The 24,199-nt window shown below is 42.2% G+C and overlaps 1 protein-coding gene across 1 annotated transcript; it reads right to left on the bottom strand.

The window, feature by feature from the left end:
* PDZK1IP1 (PDZK1 interacting protein 1) lies at positions 1-23,681 on the bottom strand. The gene is made up of 4 exons (XM_077333836.1): positions 23,445-23,681; positions 4,427-4,535; positions 3,288-3,383; positions 1-957 (listed from the first exon to the last, which is right to left on the bottom strand). Exons 1-4 carry the CDS (start codon positions 23,509-23,511, stop codon positions 873-875), a joined length of 357 nt encoding a protein of 118 aa, XP_077189951.1. The 5' UTR covers positions 23,512-23,681; the 3' UTR covers positions 1-872.
* Between the last annotated feature and the right edge of the window lie 518 nt (positions 23,682-24,199).

The raw sequence follows: 24,199 nt of genomic DNA, 5'->3' as shown, positions 1-24,199 counted from the left end.
TATATAAACATATATCTTTATTGGTGACAACATATAAAATATGAATAGCATGGTAAATTCCATTTAATACTGGCAAATTATAAGCGGGATTTTGTTTCTATGTTGGGGGAAAGGGAGCATTTTAAAACCTGTACCCAATGAATAGAAGACAAGATGCAATAGAATATAACAAATGCTCTTTTGATGGAGGCAAAGGAAGAAAGCAGACAAGCCATACTGCTTCATATTAACCTTCTCCAAACTCACATAACAGATGGACTCTGTAGCAATTCCATAGCAGTTCAAAAATAAAATGATAGCAGCCTTGTGGAACATTACCATATACACTCCCCACCATAAATACCTCCCACTTTACTGTTGCTGTGTCACTGCTTCCTTCTTTGTAAGCTGCCTGGTCACAATACAAGGAACTACTGTCAAGGAGAAACAGTCATTTCTAGGGAAGAAAGTCCCATATAGTGAATGAGAACATCCCAATGGTTTATGGAAGACTTACAATGACTTTATAGGCTGGCTATAGCAGTTCAGCAAAATATGCTAATGTACTAAGAAGGAATCATATGTGGTTAAGAAATGGAAGCCACATGGGTTCTTAAAAATGCAAGACTCCAGTGGTCAGCTCCTTATGTGAAAAATCTAGAACCCACATAGCAAAAGTTGGTTCCTTCAAACTTCACCCATAGCAACAACAAATGAATTCACCACACAGGTTTAAACAGAAAGTGCTTTGAGTTTCATGGAGTCACCAGATCAAGTAGAGTGAGTAAATCCATATTCCGAGTAAGTGTTGGTGTCATCATGTGTGGACTATGGAGCTTGTAGGATAGAAGATATTTTTTTCAAAAATCAAGAAATGATGCCCAGGGATGATGCTACATTTCAGTAGAAAGAACTTCAATTGTATTTCCACAATCATTTTCAATAGGGTTTTCATAGACATGGAAGCCTTCTTCACAGCTGAAATATTAAGAACAAGGTCAGTTTTTAGAAGAAGAAGAGTTGGTTTTTATATGCCGCTTTTCTCTACCAGAAGGAGTCTCAAAGTGGCTTACAATCACCTTCCCTTTCCACTCCCCACGACAGACACCCTGTGAAGTGGACGAGGCTGAGAGAGCCCTGATGCTATTGTTCAGTCACCCAGCTGGCTGCATGTGGGGGAATAGGGACTCAAACCCGGCTTGCCAGATTAGAACCTCTTAACCACTGCACCATGCTGATGTGAAGGGCCTGGAAACTGGAATTTGATGTAAATATATGAATTATTTGCACTGCTGCCCTTCATTCTAAGCAATCATGCCAAAGTAAAGCTGTAATGTTTCCATTTCTTGTTCCCATTCTATTGGAATTAACTGTATAGGTGCCAGGGTCTATGGACTGAGTAATATAACTTCCAGCTTTTGCAACTAACATGATACCGTGTGAAATAAACAGTACTATTCTGTAGTGAGTAGAAAAGCAGAACTGGATAACAGGATGTTTCACCTGACTGACCAGTGAACAGGTGTTTTAGTAGATGAGCAGAAATTATAAGGTAAACAAATAAGAAGGTAGCTCTGTTTCATGTTCAAATTCAATCCAATGGTTCAGGCTCAGTCCTATAAAAGATAGAAGTTTCTTTCTCTGAAACATATCTCACATTGGGCCTGGTAGTTTAAAGCAGTGGTCCCCAACCTTTTTAACACTGGGGAACGGTCAACGCTTGACAATTTTACTGAGGCCCGGGGGGGTGGGGTGTAGTCTTTTTCCCACCTTCAAAGGTAAGGCAGGCAGCAATCAGAGACAGGGCTTTCTCTGTTGTGGTACCTCATCTGTGGAATGTCTTTTCCCTTGAGGCTCTCCTGGTGCCTATGTTACTTTCTTTTAGATGTGTTTCTTTTAGAATGTTTAGCCAAAACATTCTTGTTTATCCAGGCTTTTAAAGGGACTGGTCTTAAACATTATTTTACATTGCGTTTTTAGTCCAAAATTGTTAAATTCATTTTAAACTGTCTCATTTGTTTTTATTCTCTGGCAGGGTTTTTTAATGCAGGGTTTTAATATATAACTTTTACTCTTCTTATAACCCTTGCCTGTGGCCTCAGACCAGTTCCAGTCTCTGTTGATCCTCCTTGGCCTTCCCGTTGGAGCACCATTGTTTCTGTCATACCTCCATGCCCACCCTGTACCTTCATGACCTTGTTCTGCCTCCTCTTCTACCCCCATCTCCTCAAGGCTTTCCTGCCCCAGGCCTTTTATGCACGGGCCAGAATGCCCGCGCTGGCGGCAGGAGTGCTTCGGTTAAAATCACTGATAACGCTCGCTGCTGCCGCCAGTACGGGTGCATCCCGGCCCAGGGCTACAGAAGGCCCGTGGTAAGCAACTGTGGGATCTTCTGCAGCTTCCTGGGTAAGCCGGGGCTGCAGCGGGCTGGCGCTATGCGTAATCGCCAGTCCCAGGCTTGTTGGCCTGCCCAGCCCCGACCCTACAGTGTCCCTGACCCTACACTGCGCGCCCCTGCAGGCTCCACGGGACCAGGGGCGACCTCCTGCCCCCACCTGGGCTTGTGGAGGGGGCCTGGGCCCCCCCACTCCCTCCCCGGGCTTTCCAAACCTACCCCACTCCCGCCGTGCTGGCTTACCTTCTGGCCCCGGCATTCAGTGCGTGCACTACGCCGGGGCAGCCCAGCATGCCCCGCCCCTGTGCATACACGGGTAATGGTGGGGCATCCTGGCCTGCCGCAACGGGCAGTAGCAGTACTGCAGTATGCAGTAGCTGCCGCCATGCATAAGAGGCCCCAGACTTAGCCAGAGACAATCTGCTTCCTCTCCTACCCCAGCCTTCTCTGGACCATCTTTAAATGTTGTGCACCAACAGAGCTGGCCCAGCTCTCTACATAGCATCCTGGCATCCCTCTTGGCCCATCTTTCTGCCCAGCCAGGCTATTCTGTATACCCTGACATCACCTGGGCTCCATAGGACTGTTCAGATTGCCACAGTTATGTTTCATTATATTATTTTGTAAGGAACCTCAGACAGGTTCCCTAGGAAAGGTGGCATAAAAGTTCCCTAGACAGACAGACAGACAGACAGACAGACAGACAGACAGACAGACAGACAGACAGACAGACAGACAGACAGATAGATAGATTTGCCATACAATCAAGTCAGGTTACAAGGCAGAAAATCAATCAAAGTAAATAAGACCAAACAAAGGTTAGTTTGAAATTAACTTTCTCAGCAAGTGCCCTATAATGTATACATAACTTGCTTAATGTTAAAGTTTTACTGTGTTAGGAAAGGATCCTAACCTGAAATCTGCAGCAGTTGTAGAATAATCTCCTTCTATACCATTGGGAATGGCCATATCTCCCATGTCGCTTCCTTTGAAGACCTCTGGGTCTTTTCTGTCAAAATAATGCATTAGGAAAAAATTAGAAATCCAGGAGGATAGAGTTTGCAGGAGATGCAAATATATCTCCCTTTTCTTATCTCATTTGACTACTATTTTCTTTTATCATTTTCATTAGACACTGGTCTAGCAGGAAAAACAAAACAAAAGAATTATGAGACCCAGACAATTCTGGTCCAACCATAGATACCATGGAAGCCCAGCAAGATTCATAGATGTACATGCAAGAACTGTAAACTGACTAAAGTACTGCTGTTTCAGAAAAAGTATTAATTGTTTATGTACAATGCACTGTTAGGCAGAGTAACATCTTGCTAAATCAATTGACTTCAATGAAGGAAAATAATTTCATTATGGGTTGGAGCCAGTCAGATTTTTTGTTCAATCTTGCTCAATTTTCACCCTTGCTACAACTCCCATGTGATTTTATTGAAATTTTATAAATTAATATTATTTATTTTATTTGTATGTGTGTTGTATTTTCAACTTTATGAGCTGCCCTGAGTCATAGGGAAGGGCAGCATATGAATGAAATAAATAAATAATCCTATTTAGGTTTTGTTCATGCAGGTCCCATGATCCCCATCACAGCCTGTTGGTGATCAAAGGATACTACTTTTTTGATAGTTGAAAATTTTGTTATATCTAACCCACTAATTTTCAGCTAAAATTTGTATATTCATATCATGGACTAATATTAAATTTGTACCATTAAAAAACTAACAGATTTCCATTTCCATCCAAATTCTGTTTCACAACACTGTCATCATTACAGAAAATGAGATGGGAATGTTTTTAGTCAATATTTAGACTTTGGACTATTGTCTCAGTGTTAGAACACATATCAAAATAATGTTACTTTCCAAGTCAATGGAACCCATAAAACATGGATGAGAAAAGAAAAGGTCATGTGTTGTTTTGTGCATAGCTTCTATGCCAAATCCTAGACCATGAGCAAATTATTGACAGCGAAAGAAGGGCAGAACGGTTGCCTCGACATTCTTTGTGTGATAGAAGAAAAGGAAAGAAAGTACTTACTCTTTATCCTGGCACCAGAATTTATGGACTATGAAAGCAATCCCTGCCAGAGCCAAGAATACAGTCAGTGCAATGAGACCCTGCATCCATGGCTGAAGATTTCCCCGAACTGCCAAAAATAAAAAAGGAATAAATCAAGATCACAGTAGATCCTAATACTAGGAGGTTAATCTATTTCTACAGGCTTTGGAATATATCTCCCCAAGACAGTGAAATCTTTGGACAGAGGAAATCCCTATTGCTGTTTAGCACTGAGGCGGTACTTACTTCTGGTACTTAAGGTATGTTAAATAGGAATAGACAGTACAGCCATTCTGCCAAATTGTAAAACCAAGGTATCTATGCATACTTGTCACATTTTATAGCACAAGAATCACAGAATCATAGAAGCATAGAGTTGGAAGAGCTATACAGTCCATTTAGCCCAACCCCCTGCTCAATGAATCCAGGTTAAGTATCTGTCCAGCCACTGCTTAAAGAACACCAGTGAGTGGGAGCTCACCACCTCCTTAGGCAGCCAAATCCTCTGCTGAAATTATTCCCTGATATCTAGCCAGTACCATCCTACACATAGTTTAAAGCCATTACCATGGGTTCTATCCTTTAAGTCGGTGTTCCCCAACCACCAGGCCGCGGCCCAGTACCGGGCAGTGGGGGCCTCAGTACCGGTTCGTGGCAGGGGGAGAAAGGTGCGCCTCCCTCCCCCACCCCACCCCCCCGCAGTGTGCACTCACTACGCCCAGAGCAATCGCCGCCTCCCGGCGCAGCAAGCACTGCTCTGTGGGGGGAGGCGATGGCACATGTTTGTGCCCACTGGCACGCCGGCACCACACCTCCCCCCCGCAGCATGGCTCTTACTGTGCGAGGAGGCAGCCAATTGCTCCCAGCGCAGCGAGCACTGCGCTGCAGGGGAGGAGGGAGGCGCGCTGGCTGGTTTGCAGGCGTCAGTGCAATTCCCTCTCCCCCCAGTCCCTGGGCCTCCCTCTCCCCCCCCCCAGTCCCCAGCCCGAAAAAGGTTGCGGACCACTGCTCTAAATTACAACCTTTCAGATATTTAAAAAGAGCAGGACCCAGATCATCCTTGTTGCTCTCCTCTGAAACCTCTCAATTTTATCCTCACCATTTTTGAAGTGAGGCCTCCAGAACTACACGCAGTACTCCAGATACAGTCTGACCAATGTGATATACAGTGGGACTATGGCATCTTGCAATTTTGATGTGATACCCAGAAAAAAGTACAGGTAGACTGGTCACTGGTCACACCATAATGTACCTGAAAGCCTATATTTATTGCCAAAACTGAATCTTGCTGATAGGAGCTATGTGCTGGAAGCCCAAACAATAGCTTGATGGGTTTGTTTCTGATAACTGGAAGAGAATTTCTACACATTTTAAAAAATAGCGTTACACCAGCAAAATGCCGTAATGCGAAAAATTATCACACCTCTGGCCATTCCTCACCTTCTGTCTCTCTTGCTTTCATCTGCCACCTTCTTGTGTTTCTTACACTCCTCAAGCACTGCTGAAAATGGTGGAAGAGAGCAACTTTACACGCAACTCTCTTCTGCCTGTCAGTCAAGCCAGGCAGCCAATCCCCTTTCATAATGTGTTTAAGGGCCCGCAATGCCCGCTAATTTTCTTTACGGAATCACAAATATGGAATCTTAAAAAAAAAAAATCTCATTCCTGATTGGGGGGGATATAGATAGGAATGCTTTGTCTGACAACTTTGGGGGGAAATTCTTTTTGGCTTTGCCTGCACGATTGAATGCCTATTCATTACTCCAGGCAGTCTTATCTTTAAAAAAAAACACCCCCAGGAGAAGGGAGAGGGAGGGTGGGACATTGGAGGCAGAGATAATGCTTCTTCATCTCTGTACATTTCTTTAGCATGTGACTTTCTGGTTGCTTTCCTGTAGCTTGCGCTACATAGGCTGCGGAATCCACGTTATGTGATTCCCCAACTACTGCTTTAAAATGGCAGACATTGCGTGAGGTTTGCTGGATGGACACGGGAGGTTGGCGACATCATGCATAATGCCAAAATTATGGCATCTTCAAAAGGTAAGCATTTCACTATATTTATCAGGTGCAGAATAGCCCAAAGTTTCCCAAGAAAAGATAGATAAGTATCACTAAGGAACGGTTTGGCCAAAAGTTTGCATATGCTTCTAGACGCAAGGTATTCAAATGGGGAATAAGGAAAATTGCTTGCACAAAGGAGTGATTGAGTCAGAACTGCTTACCATTAAAACTTTAGTCTGGCTTCCGGTTCCGGCTATCGCGGGCTAGGCAGCTCAGCTTTCTTAGCTGAGCACTACTACTGAGCAAGTATGCGATAGAGGATATATATTTTTTTATTCCTCTGTCAGACTTCCACCCCCCTGCGAAAAGGGGGTGTCCAGGCTGCCGATAAGTCTTTTAAAAGCGGCGTGGATACACTTTGAAGTTACTTACTCCGAGGGGTTCCAGCTGTTTGAGATAAGGCTCCATCAAGCTACTCAGTGGATAGTGTTTTCCTATAGCCGGCAATGGCTGTTATCTCCAATTTAAAGAAGATTGATGAATGTATTTGAATAAGGAGGCTGTCTACATACCAGGTTGGAAAAGAAACGTGCTGACTTATGGTCTTGACAGATGTAAAAAAAGGAGTTTTCGCTATACCAAGCTATAATTAATTGCCGGTAACAATTTACTTGAGAGTAACAAGGACTCCCTTCTTATATATTAGAAGACTTTTGAACAAAGCTGTCTGCAGACATAAAAGAGGAGTTGGAAGCTGCATATGTCATATGTCATATGGTATTCAGTTGGAAGCTGCATATGTCAGTTGGAAGCTGCATATGTCATATGGTATTCATTGTTTAAAAATCAAACGGTGAATTAGGCTATATTGAGTTAAATATTTAGAGAGTTTGAGAGAATATGGCCACCTCAAGGAGAAAAAATAGTACAGATTCTGAATCAACTAAATTGGACTATTTAATAGGAATGCTCTCTGAATTTTAAAGCTGATGCAACCTCAAGGTTAAACGGCATTGATGATAAGTTAAATAAAATGGAAGATAAGTTGTCAAGAATGGATGTGGAACTAGGAGAGTTGAAAAAAGAAATAACTCAACTTAAAGCTATAGAAACTGTTACTGTAAAGTTAAATTCAGAGTTTAAAAAGATGAATGAACAAATGGAAAGCATAAATGAGGAACAGAAAAATATTGTTAAAGTTCATGAGAATTTGATGGTTGAGCAGGCACGTCTGGAACTGCGACAGAGAGAAGGGACTTTGAGATTTCGAGGAATTAAGGAGGAGGAGGCTGAAGATATTAGAGAAAAAATGATTAAAATACTGGTTGAATTTATTAACATAACAGAGGAGGCTTTAGAAGTGGAAATAGACCGTGTATTCAGAGTGAACTCAAGATATTCTAAAATGAAAAATATTGTTAGAGATGTTTTGGTATTCTTTCTTCGGAAGAAAACTAGAGATGATGTGTTAAAACTGCATTTTACAAAAAGACTTGTCTGTGAAGGAAAGGAGATACCTATTATGAAGGAAATCCCCCTTAGTATTCTAAAAAGAAGAAGAGATTATGGCTTCCTGACTGAAGCTTTGAAAAAGAATGGAATAATTTTCAAATGGGAAGAAATAGAGGGAGTCTCCTTTAAATGGAAGACAAAAAAATATAGATTGACAACATTACAACAGGCAAGAGATTTTTGGCAGAAATTTGAAAGAGACTTTTCAACTGAAGAAGAAAAGACAGAAGAGGAAAATCAAGGATCAAGAGGATAAGACTCAAAACCTGTATTTTTGTTTATATTAATTATTGAATGATGAGTTATAAAATTTGGTCTTGGAACATTAATGGTTTGAATATACCACAGAAAAGAAAAAAGGTTTTTCATTACTTAAAGAACCAAAAGATAGATGTAGCTTGTTTGTTAGAGACACACATTAGGAAAAATAACAGTAATTTGTTAATTAATAAATCATTGGGTAATGAATTTATAGCTTCAAATAATGTTAAAAAGAATGGCATTGTGATGTATATTAATCCGTTATTATCTCCACAAAAAATTATCGAGGATGACAGAGGAAGATATTTAGGGGTGGAAATTAGTTGTCTAGGCAAGAAGATTATGATGTTAGCAATATATGCGCCAAATGAGAGAAAACAGATTTAACTAAAAAAATTTCATCTTTGGAATATGAAAGTTGGTGTTTAATGGGAGATTTCAATGGGGTTGTAAACTTAGAATTAGATAAAAAAGTAAGTAAATTGGTTAAGAATCCAAAAGGAAAGCTTCCTAAGCCTTTTTTTGATATGATAGAAGATTTGAATCTGATGGATATATGGAGATTGAAAAATGGGAACTCGAAAGGTTATACCTTTTATTCTGATAGACATAAGTCACTATCTAGAATTGATATGATCTGGGTTTCAGGAGATTTAGCTTTGAAAACATTAAAAGTAGATATTGAACCTAAAGTATTCTCAGATCATAATGCTGTATCAATGGTACTTAAGGATACGAACAGGGGGAGGATGATGTGGAGAGTAAATGAAGCAATATTTAAAAACAAAGATATGGTAGAACAATGAAAAAAGCAAATAAAAGAATTTTTCAAATTCAATTTAAATAATGGAGTCAAGAATTACTTTGTATGGGACACTGCTAAGGCTTTTATGAGGGGTATTTTTATACAACTGAGTGCAAGATTAAAAAGGAAACAGCGAGAAAAGGAGAAAAAATTAATAGGTGAACTGAGAAAAATTGAAAAAGAAATTAAAGCAGACCCCTTTAATGATGAGTTAAGGCAAAAACAGAAAGATCTTCAAAGGCAGTTCTCTATGTTAATGGATTCTGATATGGAGAAAAAAATGAAATTTATTAAAAGAAATAATTTCGAATTTGCTAACAAACCAAGTAGATGGCTAGCTATTAAATTGAGACAAGAAAAGGCAAAAAGAAGAATAATAAAACTAAAAGATGGACAAGAAGTATTAACAGGAGAGAAAAATATTCAAGAACGTTTTGTTCAATTTTTTTCAAATTTGTATAGGGATCAGAAAATAGATGAAAAAATAATTGAAAGCTATTTAAGTCAACATAATGTAATGTCTATTACAGATGACCAACGGAGACTTTTAAATGCACCTATTACAGTAAGCGAAATTATAGAGAGTGTAAGAAGAAGTAAATTGAATAAAGTTCCTGGTCCTGATGGGATCTCAAATATCTTTTATAAAACATGTATAGATGAGTTACTACTGCCCCTGCAGATAACTATGAATGACATATTGGAAGGAATGGAAATCCCTAGTTCATGGAAACAATCGTATATAACGCTAATTCCCAAAGAGGAACAGGAGGTATTGGATGTTAAAAGCTACAGACCTATTGCTTTGTTAAATAATGATTATAAAATTTTCTCAGATATATTGGCTCAAAGGATGAAAAGTGTCTTAAAAGACTATATTAAAAAAGAACAATCAGGTTTTCTTCCTAAAAGACAAATTAAAGATAATTTAAGAATTGTGATTAATGTGATAGAATATTTGAATTTACATATAGATAAACCAGCAGCCTTAATTTTCTTAGATATAGAAAAGGCGTTTGACAACGTTAATTGGAAGTTTATGCAGAAATGCTTAGAAAAGATGGGATTAGGAGAGAAATTTATGAAAGGTATAAGAGTGATATATTCGGAACAGGTAACAAATATTAAGATTAATGGACAGTGTTCACAGATGTGTCATGTACGAAAAGGTACACGCCAGGGATGCCCTCTTTCACCATTATTATTTATCTTGGTTTTGGAAATATTATTGAATAAAATAAGGGAAGATAATGAGATTAAGGGGATAAAAATTAAGGGAGAAGAATTTAAAATTAGGGCCTTTGCAGATGATATAGTTCTGTTATTAGAAGATCCAATATCATCTTCTCAAAAAGCTTTGTCAATATTTCAGAAGTTTAGCTTAGTATCAGGGCTTAAAATAAATAATCAGAAATCTAAAATTTTGGCACTTAATATGCAAAAGAAGGATCAAATGACTTTAGAGGCAAAAACAAACTTTAAAATAGAGAAGAAAATTAGGTATTTAGGAGTAGTAATTTCTGGTAAAAATAATACATTGTTTGATAATAATTATAGGAAAACTTGGTGTGATATAAAACGAGATTTGGACAAATGGAGGAATTTACCACTGTCTCTGTTAGGTAGAATTGCAGCTATTAAAATGAATATTTTACCCAGATTGTTATTTTTATTTCAGGTAATCCCTATAATATCATCTGAGAAACCATTTAGAGATTGGCAAAAGGAATTATCAAAATTTATTTGGCAGGGAAGGAAACCACGAATAAAGTTAATAAATTTGTTTGATAGTAGAGAAAGAGGTGGATTGAACTTACCAAATTTAGAACTGTATTATCATGCTGCAAGTTTTGTTTGGATCAAGGACTGGTTAACGTTAAGAAATAATTATATTTTAAAGTTAGAAGGTCATGACTTAAAATTTGGTTGGCATGCATACCTCTGGTTTGGGAAAGCAGGAATACATCAAACATTTAAAAATCATTGTATAAGGCGGGCACTGTTTAGAACTTGGTCTAAATATAAGAACCAATTGTGGCCAAAAATTCCATACTGGGTGTCGCCACATGAGGCATTATATGGTAGGGAAAAATGGCACTCAGAGGAGTATCTAAAATATAAAGATCTGTTAGATTACTCTGAACAGCAAATAAAATTTAAACAGAAGGAAGATATAACAGTAGCAAGTGGTACCTGCAATTGGTTTCTATATAGACAGTTATATGACAAATTCAAAACTGATAGACAGGTTTATCAGTTTGAAAATTTAAAAAATGAGGCTGATCTGTGTATATATGAACAAGAAGAGAAATTAATTGCAAAGATCTACAATATGTTACTTAAAAAAGATACTGAGAAGGAAGTGATAAAAGAATCAATGATTCGTTGGGCACAAAATATAGGGCACACTATTAAGCTTCAGCAATGGGAGATGGTATGGAAAAGAGATATAAAATTTACATTAGCAACTAATATAAGGGAAAATTACTACAAAATGCTGTATAGATGTTATTTGACTCCGGTATTATTGTCTAAAATATACAAAAATGGTTTAACAAAATGTTGGAAATGTAAATTGGTTGATGGTACTTTTTATCACCTTTGGTGGACATGTCCAGAGGCAAAAAAATTTTGGGTACAGATCCATCAATATACTCGGAAAATAACAAAGCTTGACTTGAAACTTAAACCAGAACTATACTTATTAAATATTTTGGATCCTGAAATAGTAAAAGCAAGGAGAATACTATTACTTTACATGATTTCAGCAGCAAGAATAATTTATGCTCAATACTGGAAAAATGAAAAAATACCAAGTGTAAATGAATGGTTGGATAAGGTTAAGGAGTATGCAGAATTAGATAAGTTAACAATATTAATGAGAGACCAAATGCTAGATAGTTTTATAAAAAATTGGGAGCCATTTGTTAATTATCTTAAAAGTAATAAGGTAAATGAGAGTAGTATTATTGGTTATGTTGAATAAATTAGTTAAGACAAGGATGAAGTGTATTCTAAAGTAAACATTTATTAGTTGTAAATATGTATTTCATCATATTATTATTTTTAATTAAGGATATATATTATAATTATGAATGGTCAATGAATGATTTAATTGTGAAATTTGGATTTTCAATAATATTTTTTGAGCATGTGGTATTCGAAAATTAAGGAACCTGATTTGTAGATGGTTGGGGGTCTTTCCTAAATGTTTTTGTTGTTGTTGTTGTTATTGTATGTTTTTGGTTTGTGGGGGAGGTGTCTTTATTATTAGTTGATATTGGGGGTTAAGGGGTGTAGGTAGTAATGCTTTATAGATTTTGTGTCTTTTGTGTGGTTGTGTAAAACTTTCAATAAAAATGTTAAGCAGAAAAAAAAAAAAAAACTTTAGTCTGGGCTTCCCTTCACACACCCAAGATTCGAACCTGAAACAACTGTGTTGCTGCTAGTGCCCAACAATATCTTGCTCACTTTCCTAGGCCTCCTGTTTTGATCTGGGACCCTAGAATTTTCTAGCATTTGCCAGGGAACCTACAAAAATTGGGTGATATGATCATATATGATCGTGCCACTTCTGGGGGTTCTCAAAGCCGGAATAATTTTTCAGGGGTTTCTCAACAGTAAAAAATTTGAGAAAGGCTGCCATAGATTATGACATCTTTCAGTTGTTCTCTGGTGTATTTCTGGCAACAAAACAGTACAACACAAACAATGCCAGAATCCATAATGGATTATCCATGAATGTTAATTAAATTGAATTTAGTGGAAATTATTTCTGAGCCAATATGCATTGGATTGGGCTGCAAGACCCCATGGGTCCAGGCAAACAGTTTTCTTGCCAAGTAAGTTTCTCCAGCTGCATTACAAAATGACCTAAAGGTGAAATACATTTAATATACCAGTATGATAAACATTAGCCTAATATGAAAGTCTTCCATCATGTGACTCTCTAAGGACCAGTTCTATCAAACAGTAATGAAACTGACTGATCATTTTATTGCCCATTGGTGTCTTCCTTCCCATCCAGGCTGGAGTTTTTATTTTGGAACTGCAGTTACAAAGTTTTTAATTTGCATCCCAATGAATGTTCATCATTCAGGTGTTGGCAGACTTTCCTCAGAAAGGAATGTAGTTCTTGAAAGGATTTTAAAGCTTATCAAGAAACTGATGCAGCAACAATTATTTTGAACAGCTTATCTTTTCATCACTCCTGGCATCTCAACCTCCCTGATAGGGAGTTCCAATATGGCAGAAGTGTCTCTTGTGGCATTTTTGACTGTCATACATCAGGAAGAGGAAAGGGAAAGCGATTGTAAGCCCGTTTTGAGCCTCCTTCAGGTAGAGAAAAGCAGCATATAAGAACCAACTCTTCTTCTTCTTCTTCTTCTTAAGTCTTAGCCTTTGTTTTGAAGGAGGAGGAACAGCTGCCTCAAGTACTAGGTGACTGGGGGAGGAGAAGAATTGGGAGGGGGAACCAAATGGTTTACCTTTGCTGTCAACATGTAATCTAGGCAAACAGAAGTAGTGGTGGTGGCCCTGAGGAAGGCTATACAGCTAACCAAGTGAGCAGGTGTGGAGCGGGATGTAGGTCCCCTACTTATACGTTTAGCACCAAAAGAAAAAACAGCTTCTTGTACTTGGTAAATGCATTTGCCCCCATCTTTTCATAGGTTTTGTAGTTGTCTGCCATGAAAGGAAGGGGGGGCGCAGCTTAATGAAAATGCTGAGTCCTAGTAGCAGGTGATTCACAATCCACATTAGATAGGGAGCTTATTTTATTTCAGAGTAATTCAAAAATAATTTGCATTATTGGTTTAAAGTAATTAAATACTATGGGAACATTGCATCACCTCTTTAAACAAAACCTAGACATTAAACCTAGACATTAATAGTGGATTTTTTCCCCTACTGAAATGAACTTCCAGGTTCAGGGAAGGGGAATTTCTACTGGGGAAAATGCTGTTTGGGAGTTCTTTGGGCTGATCCAAACTGGGTCCTGCATTTGGCTGCTGGTTATGGTACATGTTGGAAGAGAACTATCTCTAATCCCCAGTTTAACATAGATATCCCTTCAGAGAACCTCATTTAGCAGAGACAACATTCTGCATAGTGCTTTGCATTAAAAAAGTAATAATCATGGGTTTATTTTACAGTTATTCTTCATGACTAACACCATGATAAAGAAAATCAGCAGGTGACAATTTTTCTGTCCCTTTAGCTCCATGCTGACAAACACTTCCTTCACTAGCTTTGTTTTCTCAAAACATAATCCTCTGTCACACAAACCCCTTGCTATGCATACCTTTCATTCTCTTCTCATTGTTTGTTGTCTGTGGGTATCTGAATGCCAGTTCATCTTTAAAGTTGTTTGCATATGGAGTTTTCTGACTCATTTGAGATGGGAATGGGAAATGACACAACCTGCAGAGTCTGTCCCAGTCCTCTAGCTCCTGTACTTTTAATAGTTATGCAAGAAATATCTGGGAGGGGCAACAGTACAGGTGAGAAAAGCTTTAATCACAGAGAATCTCTCTTCTATGCTATATTATGGACACAAGAGTCTGGTCTTTGTTTGTGTCAGAGGCGGAATATGTTCTCATTCCTAAGGACAGGCAAGTTGCAAGATAGCAAGTGAGAACTTTGTAGAGGCTTGCTCTCTCGATTTAGCCCAGGATTCACCAAGGCTGGACAATAGAAGAGGTTCTTATATGCCGCTTTTCTCTTCTTCTTTGAGAAGGAGTCTCAAAGCGGCTTACAATTGCTTTCCTTTTCCTCTCCCCACAACAGACACCCTGTGAGGTGAGTGAGGCTGAGAGAGTCCTGATATCACTGCTCGGTCAGAACAGCTTTATCAGAGCTCTGGCGAGCCCAAGGTCACCCAGCTGGCTGCATGTGGGGGAGTGCAGAATCGAACCTGGCTCACCAGATTAGAAGCCCGCATTCCTAACCACTACACCAAACTGTTTGAACCCTTTCTGCTGGAATCCTGCAAATGAGCCAAGGAACACATCAAGCACAAGGGAGAGTTCATGTACTAATTTCTGCTTTTCTCTTATGAGATAACTTTCTGAAGAGGAGAGCAAACTAGTTATGTAAAAGATGGAGCTACATTTAAAAAAACACACAAAAATTTGAATACAGAGCAAGTAAAGGTTAATTCTGCCTCAGGAATATAGTAGCCCATAAAAGTGTATAGCTATACTTTTAAATACAATGTCCAGGGATAACTCCTTTCAATTTGAAAGACCAAACATGAAACACTTGAAAGAGAAGGCTTTCCAAAGCCTTTGTATTGCTTTCAGAGTAGAAGCAGCCCTTGCACAATTTCTTTTTAATTTTTTAATTATTTTTAATTAATTTAATTAATTTATCATCAGGGAAAAATAACAAAACAAACTCTCTGGATGGGATATGGTAAGTTAGGGCAAATAAAAGATCAATTTAAGATAATATCACTATTGTAAAAGAATGAAAATGGATGCAAATAACCCAACTGCAGATATTTAACACTGGATACTCAGAGTTGAAGTCACATGTGCATTTATTTAGTTAGTGCATTTTTATCCTGCCCAAGGAGCTCAGGGTGAAATAAAAGTTTTTGTATCCCCCATTTTATCCTTATACAACCTCACGAGATTGGTTAGGCTGAGAGAGAAGGAGAGAGAGGCTCTTAGTTAATCCAAACGTGCCTGCTCTTCCTCCTAGTCTAGCACTCTAATCACTACTCTCCCTGGCTGTCTTTGACCATTACCGCACAGGAGGCATTGCGCTGCACTGCTGCCTGGTTTCCAGCTTGAGGTAGGTCAGCCCAATTCTTCCCAGTACCATCCAGGGGAGCATTTGACCTGCTTCCCTCATCAACCCCAGATTTCTGCATCTGCATGAGGCAGCCAGGGCAGCAAAGTCCTGCTTTAGTTTTTTACTTGTAAGAACATGAGATTGCATAACAATGCAATACCAGGTTTTTACAAATAAAAAGAAATGCCCTGAGTAGCTCTGCCGTGCTGCGCACTGACCAATACTCCCCCTTCCGGACAACTCAGGCCCAATATACATCCCAAATTTGCCTGTGGCAAAAAAGGGAACATGGTTTACCCGCATTCCCTTGCCACAGGCCAACTGAGGATCTGAGTCGGGCAGGCCAGGGACTGCCCAGGACTGGTGTGGAAGCAATCACTACAATGCCCAAGAAGGTTGACTGGATTATATGTAAGTCCTGGGATAAAACTGGAAGAGGCGCATGACACAGAAAACTGGCAAAAGCTTAATAAGGTCAGGATTTGGTTACTGCCTTGGAATACCTTGTATTCCCCCTTGAATTCTGTGTCAGAATAAATGCTGGAGATAAATGAAATAACAAAATGCATCTCATTGTGTGACCATCAATCATTTCAGAAACATTATCAGAAAATATGCACATTTAAACCAGATTTCTGTTTTTCATATATGGCCACCAACAATATGAGAGGTGTTGAAAAGCACCTACTGGCCTGTGTCAGTTTAGTCTAGTCCTGTGCAGCCAGAGCTTTTACTTGACTGAACATTCAAAATCTGAAATTAAAATTCAGGAACATCAAGATGTTTTTCAATACTGTACATTTCTATTTTAGTAGTGAATTCAAGACTGAGCACATTAGCCCTTCTTTTGACGGAACTATTTGTGCTCATGATTTCCATAATCCTCTTGACAACACCACCATAATTAGCAACAGATTATTGCTTCAGAAATATGTGGTCTTATTTTCTTTTTGGGGTGTGGCAAAGGTTGGGCATTTTCTGTTCCAGGAAAGAGGCACCAGGAGCGTCCATAATGTGTTTGGGTTGGGGCAGTTATTCATAAGGCCATGTAGGAACAACCTACCCACTCAGAGGAGAAGCTGCTAAACACAGCAAGCCTTCCTATTATGCAACATTTATGTATCTGAAGATGTATGCATGGACATGAAAGCTCATACCCAGAATAAAGCTTATTCTTAAAATACCACTGGACTCAAACTTTGTTCTGCTGTTACAGACCAACATGGCTACCCACCTGAATCTATTATGCAACATGAAACTGTTGTGGCTGCAGATTCCGGGTGAGGCATCCTTTGCCTGACTTAAATCCTGGTACCACTGAATTGGGAAAAGTATCTATTACAAATAACTTTTACAAAGCACTTATATATTTTTTTCCAGACTAAAATATAGCTACAGCACAACAACCAAAAAAGAAGTGTAGGCAGTATAAAAGGTAAAGGTAAAGGTATCCCCTGTGCAAGCACCGGGTCATGTCTGACCCTTGGGGTGACGCCCTCCAGCATTTTCATGGCAGACTCAATACAGGGGGGCCTTGCCAGTGCCTTCCCCAGTCATTACCGTTTACCCCCCAGCAGCAAACTGGGTACTCATTTTACCGACCTCGGAAGGATGGAAGGCTGAGTCAACCTAGAGCCAGCTGCTGGAATTGAACTCCCAGCCTCATGGGCAGAGCTTCACACTGCATGTCTGCTGTCTTATTACTCTGTACCACAAGAGGCTCTTGTAGGCAATATAGTGTGTTTTAAATTTGCAGTAGACCTAACATCAGGAAAGACGTATGTGAGAGGGAGGCACAAGAGATGTGGCCTGGAAGCCAAGGGGGCAGCAGCCCCAAAAGGTTTGGGAACCTCTGCTTTAGACTCTGCTCTGAGCATGGAGTTCATCTAGATGGCCTGTATGGACTCTTCCAACTCTATGATTCTATGGCTCCCAACGTAGACCTTCACTGTCATGCTGCTGGTCACATGTCAGTCTCCTCTGATCTGCAACTCTTCTGGAATAGGTAACTATCACCTGACTCTACTCTGAACCCCCCATTTTCTTCTGTTTTATTTCTTAGGAACTTTTATGTTTATTCATGTGTGCTTTAAGTGTGTCTCCCAATATCTTCCCCAATAAATTTCCTTGAGTGAAACTTAAGTTGTTGTCCTTTATTTAAGAGTTTCCACCTGGGAAAAGGACCCTGTAAATGCAGATAAAAAGATCCTGCAGTTCATGGCCTCTTGCTAATATCCTTAACATGCCCGCGGCACCATGGGCGCCGCGGACTAAATAATTTGCTAAGCCCTTGGTGGGAGGGCTTTGTCCGTGATGAGGAAGGGGCCTGATTGGCCCCTTCCTCTGGACAGACCATCGGCCTGGCCGATTCCCACCGGGCTGACAAGGAAGTAACTGGCGAAGTGCTTCATCGTTTCCTGGGGAAGTGTGGGCACGGTGGGGCCAGCGCTGTCTGAGGCGCTCCATTGATGGCAGCCTGACGCGTTGGGAGGCGCGAAGCGCCTTCGACGCGTCAGGCCGCCGGCAAGGGAGCCCCCGGCGCGAAGCGCCTCCAACGCGTCCAACGAACTTCGCAGCCTGCCCTACCCTCCCATGCGCCTCAGACAGCGCTGGCCCCACCGCGCCCACACTTCCCCAGGAAATGATGAAGCACTTCACCAGCCAGCCGCCTCCCGATCCGCCCACCCTCCACCACAGTCGGCCTTAGCCTACATTCCACTATTGGCAGCCTCCCGGACAGCCAGCCACGTCGCCGCCTGCCCCTCCAATGCGGCCCAGGGACCGCCGGCCCTGCCGTGCCCCGACTACGCCTGGGACCTGACCAGGCAAGTTCAAAGCCGATCGATCCCCACCACTGCCACTTTCTGCCATGCCCTCTCCCCCCTTACAAGCCCTCCCCATCCCCGCTCACCGCATTCTCCCCACCCCGCTTCACAGCCTTTGCCATGTACACGCACTTCCATCCCGCAGCTTCCCGCCACCCGTCCTCCCACCCCACTCCAAAGCCCTCCCCATACCCGATCACCTCCACCTTCTCCCCCTCCCCATCTGGCCCCACCTCCGCCGCCGCTTCCTGCCACCCGTTTCCCCCCCGCGCTCCCGAGCACTTTCCATCTCCGCTCACCTCCGCGTTCTCCCCTTAAACTCCCAGGACCCCCCCTCTATGCGGACCTCCGTGCACACTTCTCCACCCAGCCTTATTGACCCTCTGCCGCCTCTCCCATGCCTCCATGCATCCCTGCTCGCCTCCGCCACCACTTCCATGCCCCACGTCCTCCACCACCACATAGCTTCCTTCCTCCCAACATAGCTTCATCCTCCATTCTTTCCTTTCTCCTTTCTCCCTCTCTAACTGACTTTCATTCCCTCTTCCTTCATCTCTTTCTCTCTTCCTCCCTTTCTCTCTTCCTCCCTTTCTTTCTTTCTTTCTTTCTTTCTTTCTTTCTTTCTTTCTTTCTTTCTTTCTTTCTTTCTTTCTTTCTATCTATCTTTCTCTCTGGCTCTCTTCCTCCCTTCCTTCTGCCCCTCCAGCCAACCACACCACTAGCGCCCGCTGCATTTGGAGTGCAGCGGGCTTAATTTCTAGTATTCAATAAATGTTCAATTGATTATAATACCCCATAATTTCCCTCAAGGGATCCATTTCGGGTTACACCTGAAGTTCTCTGAGATTCACAACTGATTTATGAACTACAGAGATCAATTTCCCCACTTGAGCGGGCAGACTTTAATGCACCACATCCTCACCTTGTTTCTTCCCATGTGCAGACACTGCCCCCCCCAAAGGGTCCCCCTCCAATCAGCAAAGCCAGAATCTGCAGCCCCTTCTGTCAGCGGCTGCATCTGTTTGGTACTTTTCCAGGACATGGCAAGATGCATTCATTTTTTTTAATCTTCCTCAATTCAGGCATTTATTTGCCCTCAACTCTATAACATAACTCTATAACATAATTAGGTTTGCACCTTGATTGGCCTGGATCATACGTTATGTGAGGAAGAAAGAAATCCATTATATGGCACTGTTCAATCAGGGTGCTGGACCTGAGAACAATATTTGCAACTCCCCTGCCCCTTTATCTTTCCTTCTCTCTTAACTTCTTCAGCTTCAGTAGGATAAGAGGTTTTTATACCCTGCTTTTCTCTGCCCTAAGGAGTCTCAAGGCAGTTTGTGATCCCCTTCCCCTGCTTTCCCCACAGCCTTGTGAGGCAGGGGGGGGCTGAAAGAGTTCTGAGAGAACTGCGACTGTCCTAAGGTCACCCAACAGGCCTAATAGGGAGGAGTGGGGAGTCGAACCCAGTTCTCCAGAGTCTGTCACTGTTAACCACTACACCATGCTGGCTCTCAAGGAGAATGGGAACAAAAGGATGAGGGGGAACAATCGGGGAGGGAGCAGCTGAGACTCTCTCCTATGTTCCATTTGATTAGACAAACCAAGGGGCTTTTCGCACGCCTTCAAAATCACACAATGGTTGCCAATTGAAAACGCTACTGATTTGCCGTTATGCACAACGTCGTTGACAATCTGCCACACACCTGAAACCGATCTGCAAAAAGCGCTTCCTTGTAGCGCTTTCAGGGAAATCCCCCAAAGTGGATTCACCCTCCGGAAAGCGATACACTCCTGCAACCAATCTGCAACACTAGCGAAAAAGACCTGTGCGTTAACATTGTTGCGGTTTCTACAAAGTCCCTCCCCCTGGCTCTCTCCTCTGATCTTCCGGCGAAGCCATCGCCATTTTTTTTTCTCCGAGCGAGCGGGGATAAACGCACCAGCGAGCCTCTTTCTGTTTAGAGGCTTCACCGGCTTCAGTCCCTCCACAGAGTCACTAAGCACAAACAACAGAAAAGCCCGTTTGCTGATGTATTTTCCCTTTATTTTTTACACATTCATTCAGCCGAAAATCGGGCCCGTGAGGGGGGGGGGGATTTTTTTTTTCACTCGGAGGGAGCGTGGCAACGATCAAACGACAGCTCAAACACACCAGGCAGCTGGATAGGTCTCTCCGTTGCAACGAATCAACACAGATTCGTTGCAATGGGTCTGTTTTTTTTTTTAACTTTCTTAAAGGGAAAGGGGCTGTTTGGGAGCATGCTAACGGCTGCCCATTGGCTGCTTGATGGCCAAGGGCGGGACGAGCTTGGCAATAGCGCTTCCTTTCTAGCGATTTTTGCCGAGACCGGAAGCCTGTGGGAAACGCTACAAAACGCAACTGGATTCCACTACAAAGGCAGGTATGCATAACGACGAATTCCACTATTTTAAATGGCGATTTTTCATTCAGCAACCAATTTGCTACAAAGATCCCGGTGCGGAAAGCCCCCCAAAATAGCAAGGGTCACCAGAGGCAAAGGAGTGCAGCGAGATGTGCTTATTAGGGTTTCCAGACCCTCCTCTGCCACCAGAGGGGGATGTTTAATCAGTACACTTAAAGTCGAGTCCAGCAGCACCTTGCAAAACAAAAAGAGTTTGGGGGTATAAGCTTTTGAGAGTCAAAGCCCCCTTTGTCAGACTCTGGCAAGCTTAGACCCTGAAACTCTTGTTCAGGGGTAGTCAAACTGCGACCCTCCAGATGTCCGTGGACTACAATTCCCCGGAGCCCCTGCCAACATTCGCTGGCAGGGGCTCCTGGGAATTGTAGTCCACGGACATCTGGAGGGCCGCAATTTGACTACCCCTGCTCTTGTTGGTCTCTAAGGTGTTTCTGGACTTGAACACAATTGCTTTCCTGCAGAGCTACACAGCTACCCTTCACTATTTTTGTCTACTTGAAAGACAGACAGACTCTGATTCTCCCTACTGGGGCACCACCAGGATCACCATGGGCTGCAATTCTTGTCCAACAGTGGACTAAAACATGTGCTGTCTTGTAACTCTTCTCTGTCCTACCACTTCCTGTATTTCCAGTTCAGTGCTAAATCACAAAGTAAGCACTGTGGCAAGCAGCTGGCTTTGGAAATCTCTGGCTGAAATGTTTACTGGCAACTTCTTGCTTCATTGTTTCTTTCTTACTCACCAGAAACAAGGGTGTAACTGGAAACCCAGCCATTAGAACTGCTCACAGAGCATTGCACATGGATAGGAGATTTTGTTTGAAGGTAACTGTGAAACATCTGCAGTGGGTGAAGAGGGGACCTTCACTCACTACATGGAAGAAGGCATGAAAAGCAGTCTTATTAGTCTTATTCCGTCTTATTCCAGAGAGTATTTGGTGGATTGGGCTCACAGCTATGAGTTTACTGGTCCTGTGGTTTGGTATTTCCATTCTTGTGTCTTTTAAGTCTGAATGCTCTGTAATTTGTGAATTTTATTTATTTTATTTTATGAATTGAAATATTATTTACTAGGGGGAAAGCCCATTTTATTTTGAAATAAAATGGGCGCTAGGCCCCCTCCCCGGCGAAGCCTTCACAGGACGAAGGCTTCCCAGGGCCTTCGGTGCCGCGGCAGGATGCTCCGCGCGTGCTGCGCAGGCGTGGCCGGCAGGACCGGTCCCTGGCGAAGCCTTCATGGGGCGAAGGCTTCCCGGGGCCCTGTGTGGGGCGGCGGAAGGCTTCGGCCGGCGTGGGCGGGCCTCACCGGGAGGCGCCATCCCCAACGAAGGGTCGGACCCCACCACCAGCCTCCCTCGCCAGGGCACGCGGGGCCACGGGGCTCGTTGGCCTTCCAGTAGCCGCAGGCGAGGCACTGCAGGCCACGTGGAGCCTCTCTCAGCGGCACGCCAGGCCCCGGGAAGCCTTCTGGTGGCTGGCGTGGCGAGAAGCTCCGCGCGGGCAGCACGGGCCTGGGCGGCAGCTACTGAAGGGGAAAGGAGGGCGGCGGCCCTGCATTCCCCTGCGAAGGTGGCTGGTGGGGGGACGAGGGGAAGCCGGCGGGAGGACTCGCCATCGGGGAAGGCAGCTTCTCCTTGTGTGCGGCGATGGGGCAATGGGCCGATTGGCCCTGGAGTGACACTTGGAAATCTCTGGCTGAAATGTTTACTGGCAATTTCTTGCTTCATTGTTTCTTTTTTCATTGTTTCCTCCAAGTTTTTATCCCGGACAGGGCCCGCCCTTTCTCCTCCCCCTTAGGGCTTACTTAGACCGCTCTGCAGGATCGGTTTAAAGACGTTCTCACAACTTGCTTGCTGCATTGTTCGTTGTCTTCGTCCAAAGAAATATGGAAGATCTGCATATTCTCCAGAAGCAGTGTGTGTGTGTGTGTGTGTGTGTGTGTACATAAACTTGGCCAGGTATGTATACATTCAGAAAAATAAAGGGGCAAATATTAATGAACACCTGTGATTATGTGGAAATTTGCCACCAGACTTTTAACAACATAGATATCTGCTTAGCAAGAGGTGCGGGGGCCTTAGACCAGTGAAAGGAGTTATGGAACATAAATTCAAATAATCACATCTAGCATTAAGCAACATTATATCAGCAATAGCACTATGATCTTAATTTCAGCATTACTTTTTAAAAACCTGTAGAACACAAACTAGGAAAGTGCCTAGATACAGAATGTAAAAAAAAAAAGTGACATTTACTAAATGCCGGTGTAACCCCCCCCCCCGCCGCCCCCCCCCCCACTGTTAAGCAGTATCAAGTTTGCAAAGTAATCACATAAAATGTATTACCTGTCTGGCAGTTCACGGGCTCCAAAGCAACCAAAAGGGAAAAAGTAACAGCCAGAAGAACGTTCATGACTCCCCTGTCACTTTCCTGAACAGCACCTGAGGTTCTTTGCTGAAGGCAGAGGCACGGGACTGTGCTCTCTCAGAAGAAGTCAGGCAGGCCCAATGTGAAATTTGAGGTCCCAAGGTACGTTTGAGCACGCCTCCTGCCCAGGTAATAGTCCGAGTAAATTATCAAACACAATAATGGGAGGGCTGAGCTCACCATTAGCTATGCAAAGCAAGCAATTCTGACACATTCTAGCAAAACAGGTAGGGGTGGAATTTTTCTGTGTGTTTCCTCTTTGCTCCATACTAAAGATTGTTTTGCAGTTTCGTACAAGTGCAGTTGAAGTTCCTGGAGATTTGGAAGCAACCCAAAGAACTGGACGCAAGGCACTTCACTGAACATCAAATGGCTGAGGAACTAAAGTCAGGAAGTACACAATGCAAATAATATATAATCTGGGACCATGCAGAAGAAAATAAAAAACAATCTCAAATAAATCTTTAACATTTAATAAAAGGTCTCACAGTGGAAATTTCAAAGGAAAGGAAAGGAAAGGAAAGGAAAGGAAAGGAAAGGAAAGGAAAGGAAAGGAAAGGAAAGGAAAGGAAAGGAAAGGAAAGGATGTTAACAGAGTTAGATATGGAAAGAAGGCCGAAACCTCAGGCTGCTTAAAGGAATAAAACAGTTTTGACTTGCAGGCGGGTCTGAG

This window comes from Paroedura picta, chromosome 4, assembly GCF_049243985.1.
Source record: "Paroedura picta isolate Pp20150507F chromosome 4, Ppicta_v3.0, whole genome shotgun sequence".
NCBI classification, from domain to species: Eukaryota; Metazoa; Chordata; class Lepidosauria; order Squamata; family Gekkonidae; genus Paroedura; species Paroedura picta.
Note: the sequence above shows the minus strand (reverse complement) of the source record. Positions and strands in the feature narration are given on the sequence as shown.

What these genes read in the sequence shown, in the direction of transcription:
- PDZK1IP1 (XM_077333836.1), bottom strand. Translation starts at nt 23,511, where the DNA reads ATGAACGTTCTTCTGGCTGTTACTTTTTCCCTTTTGGTTGCTTTGGAG. An exon ending in GCCCGTGAACTGCCAGACAG is followed by an intron (nt 4,536 to 23,444) that starts GTAATACATTTT and finishes TATTTTTGGCAG; the next exon opens with TTCGGGGAAATCTTCAGCCA. An exon ending in TTCTGGTGCCAGGATAAAGA is followed by an intron (nt 3,384 to 4,426) that starts GTAAGTACTTTC and finishes TTATTTTGACAG; the next exon opens with AAAAGACCCAGAGGTCTTCA.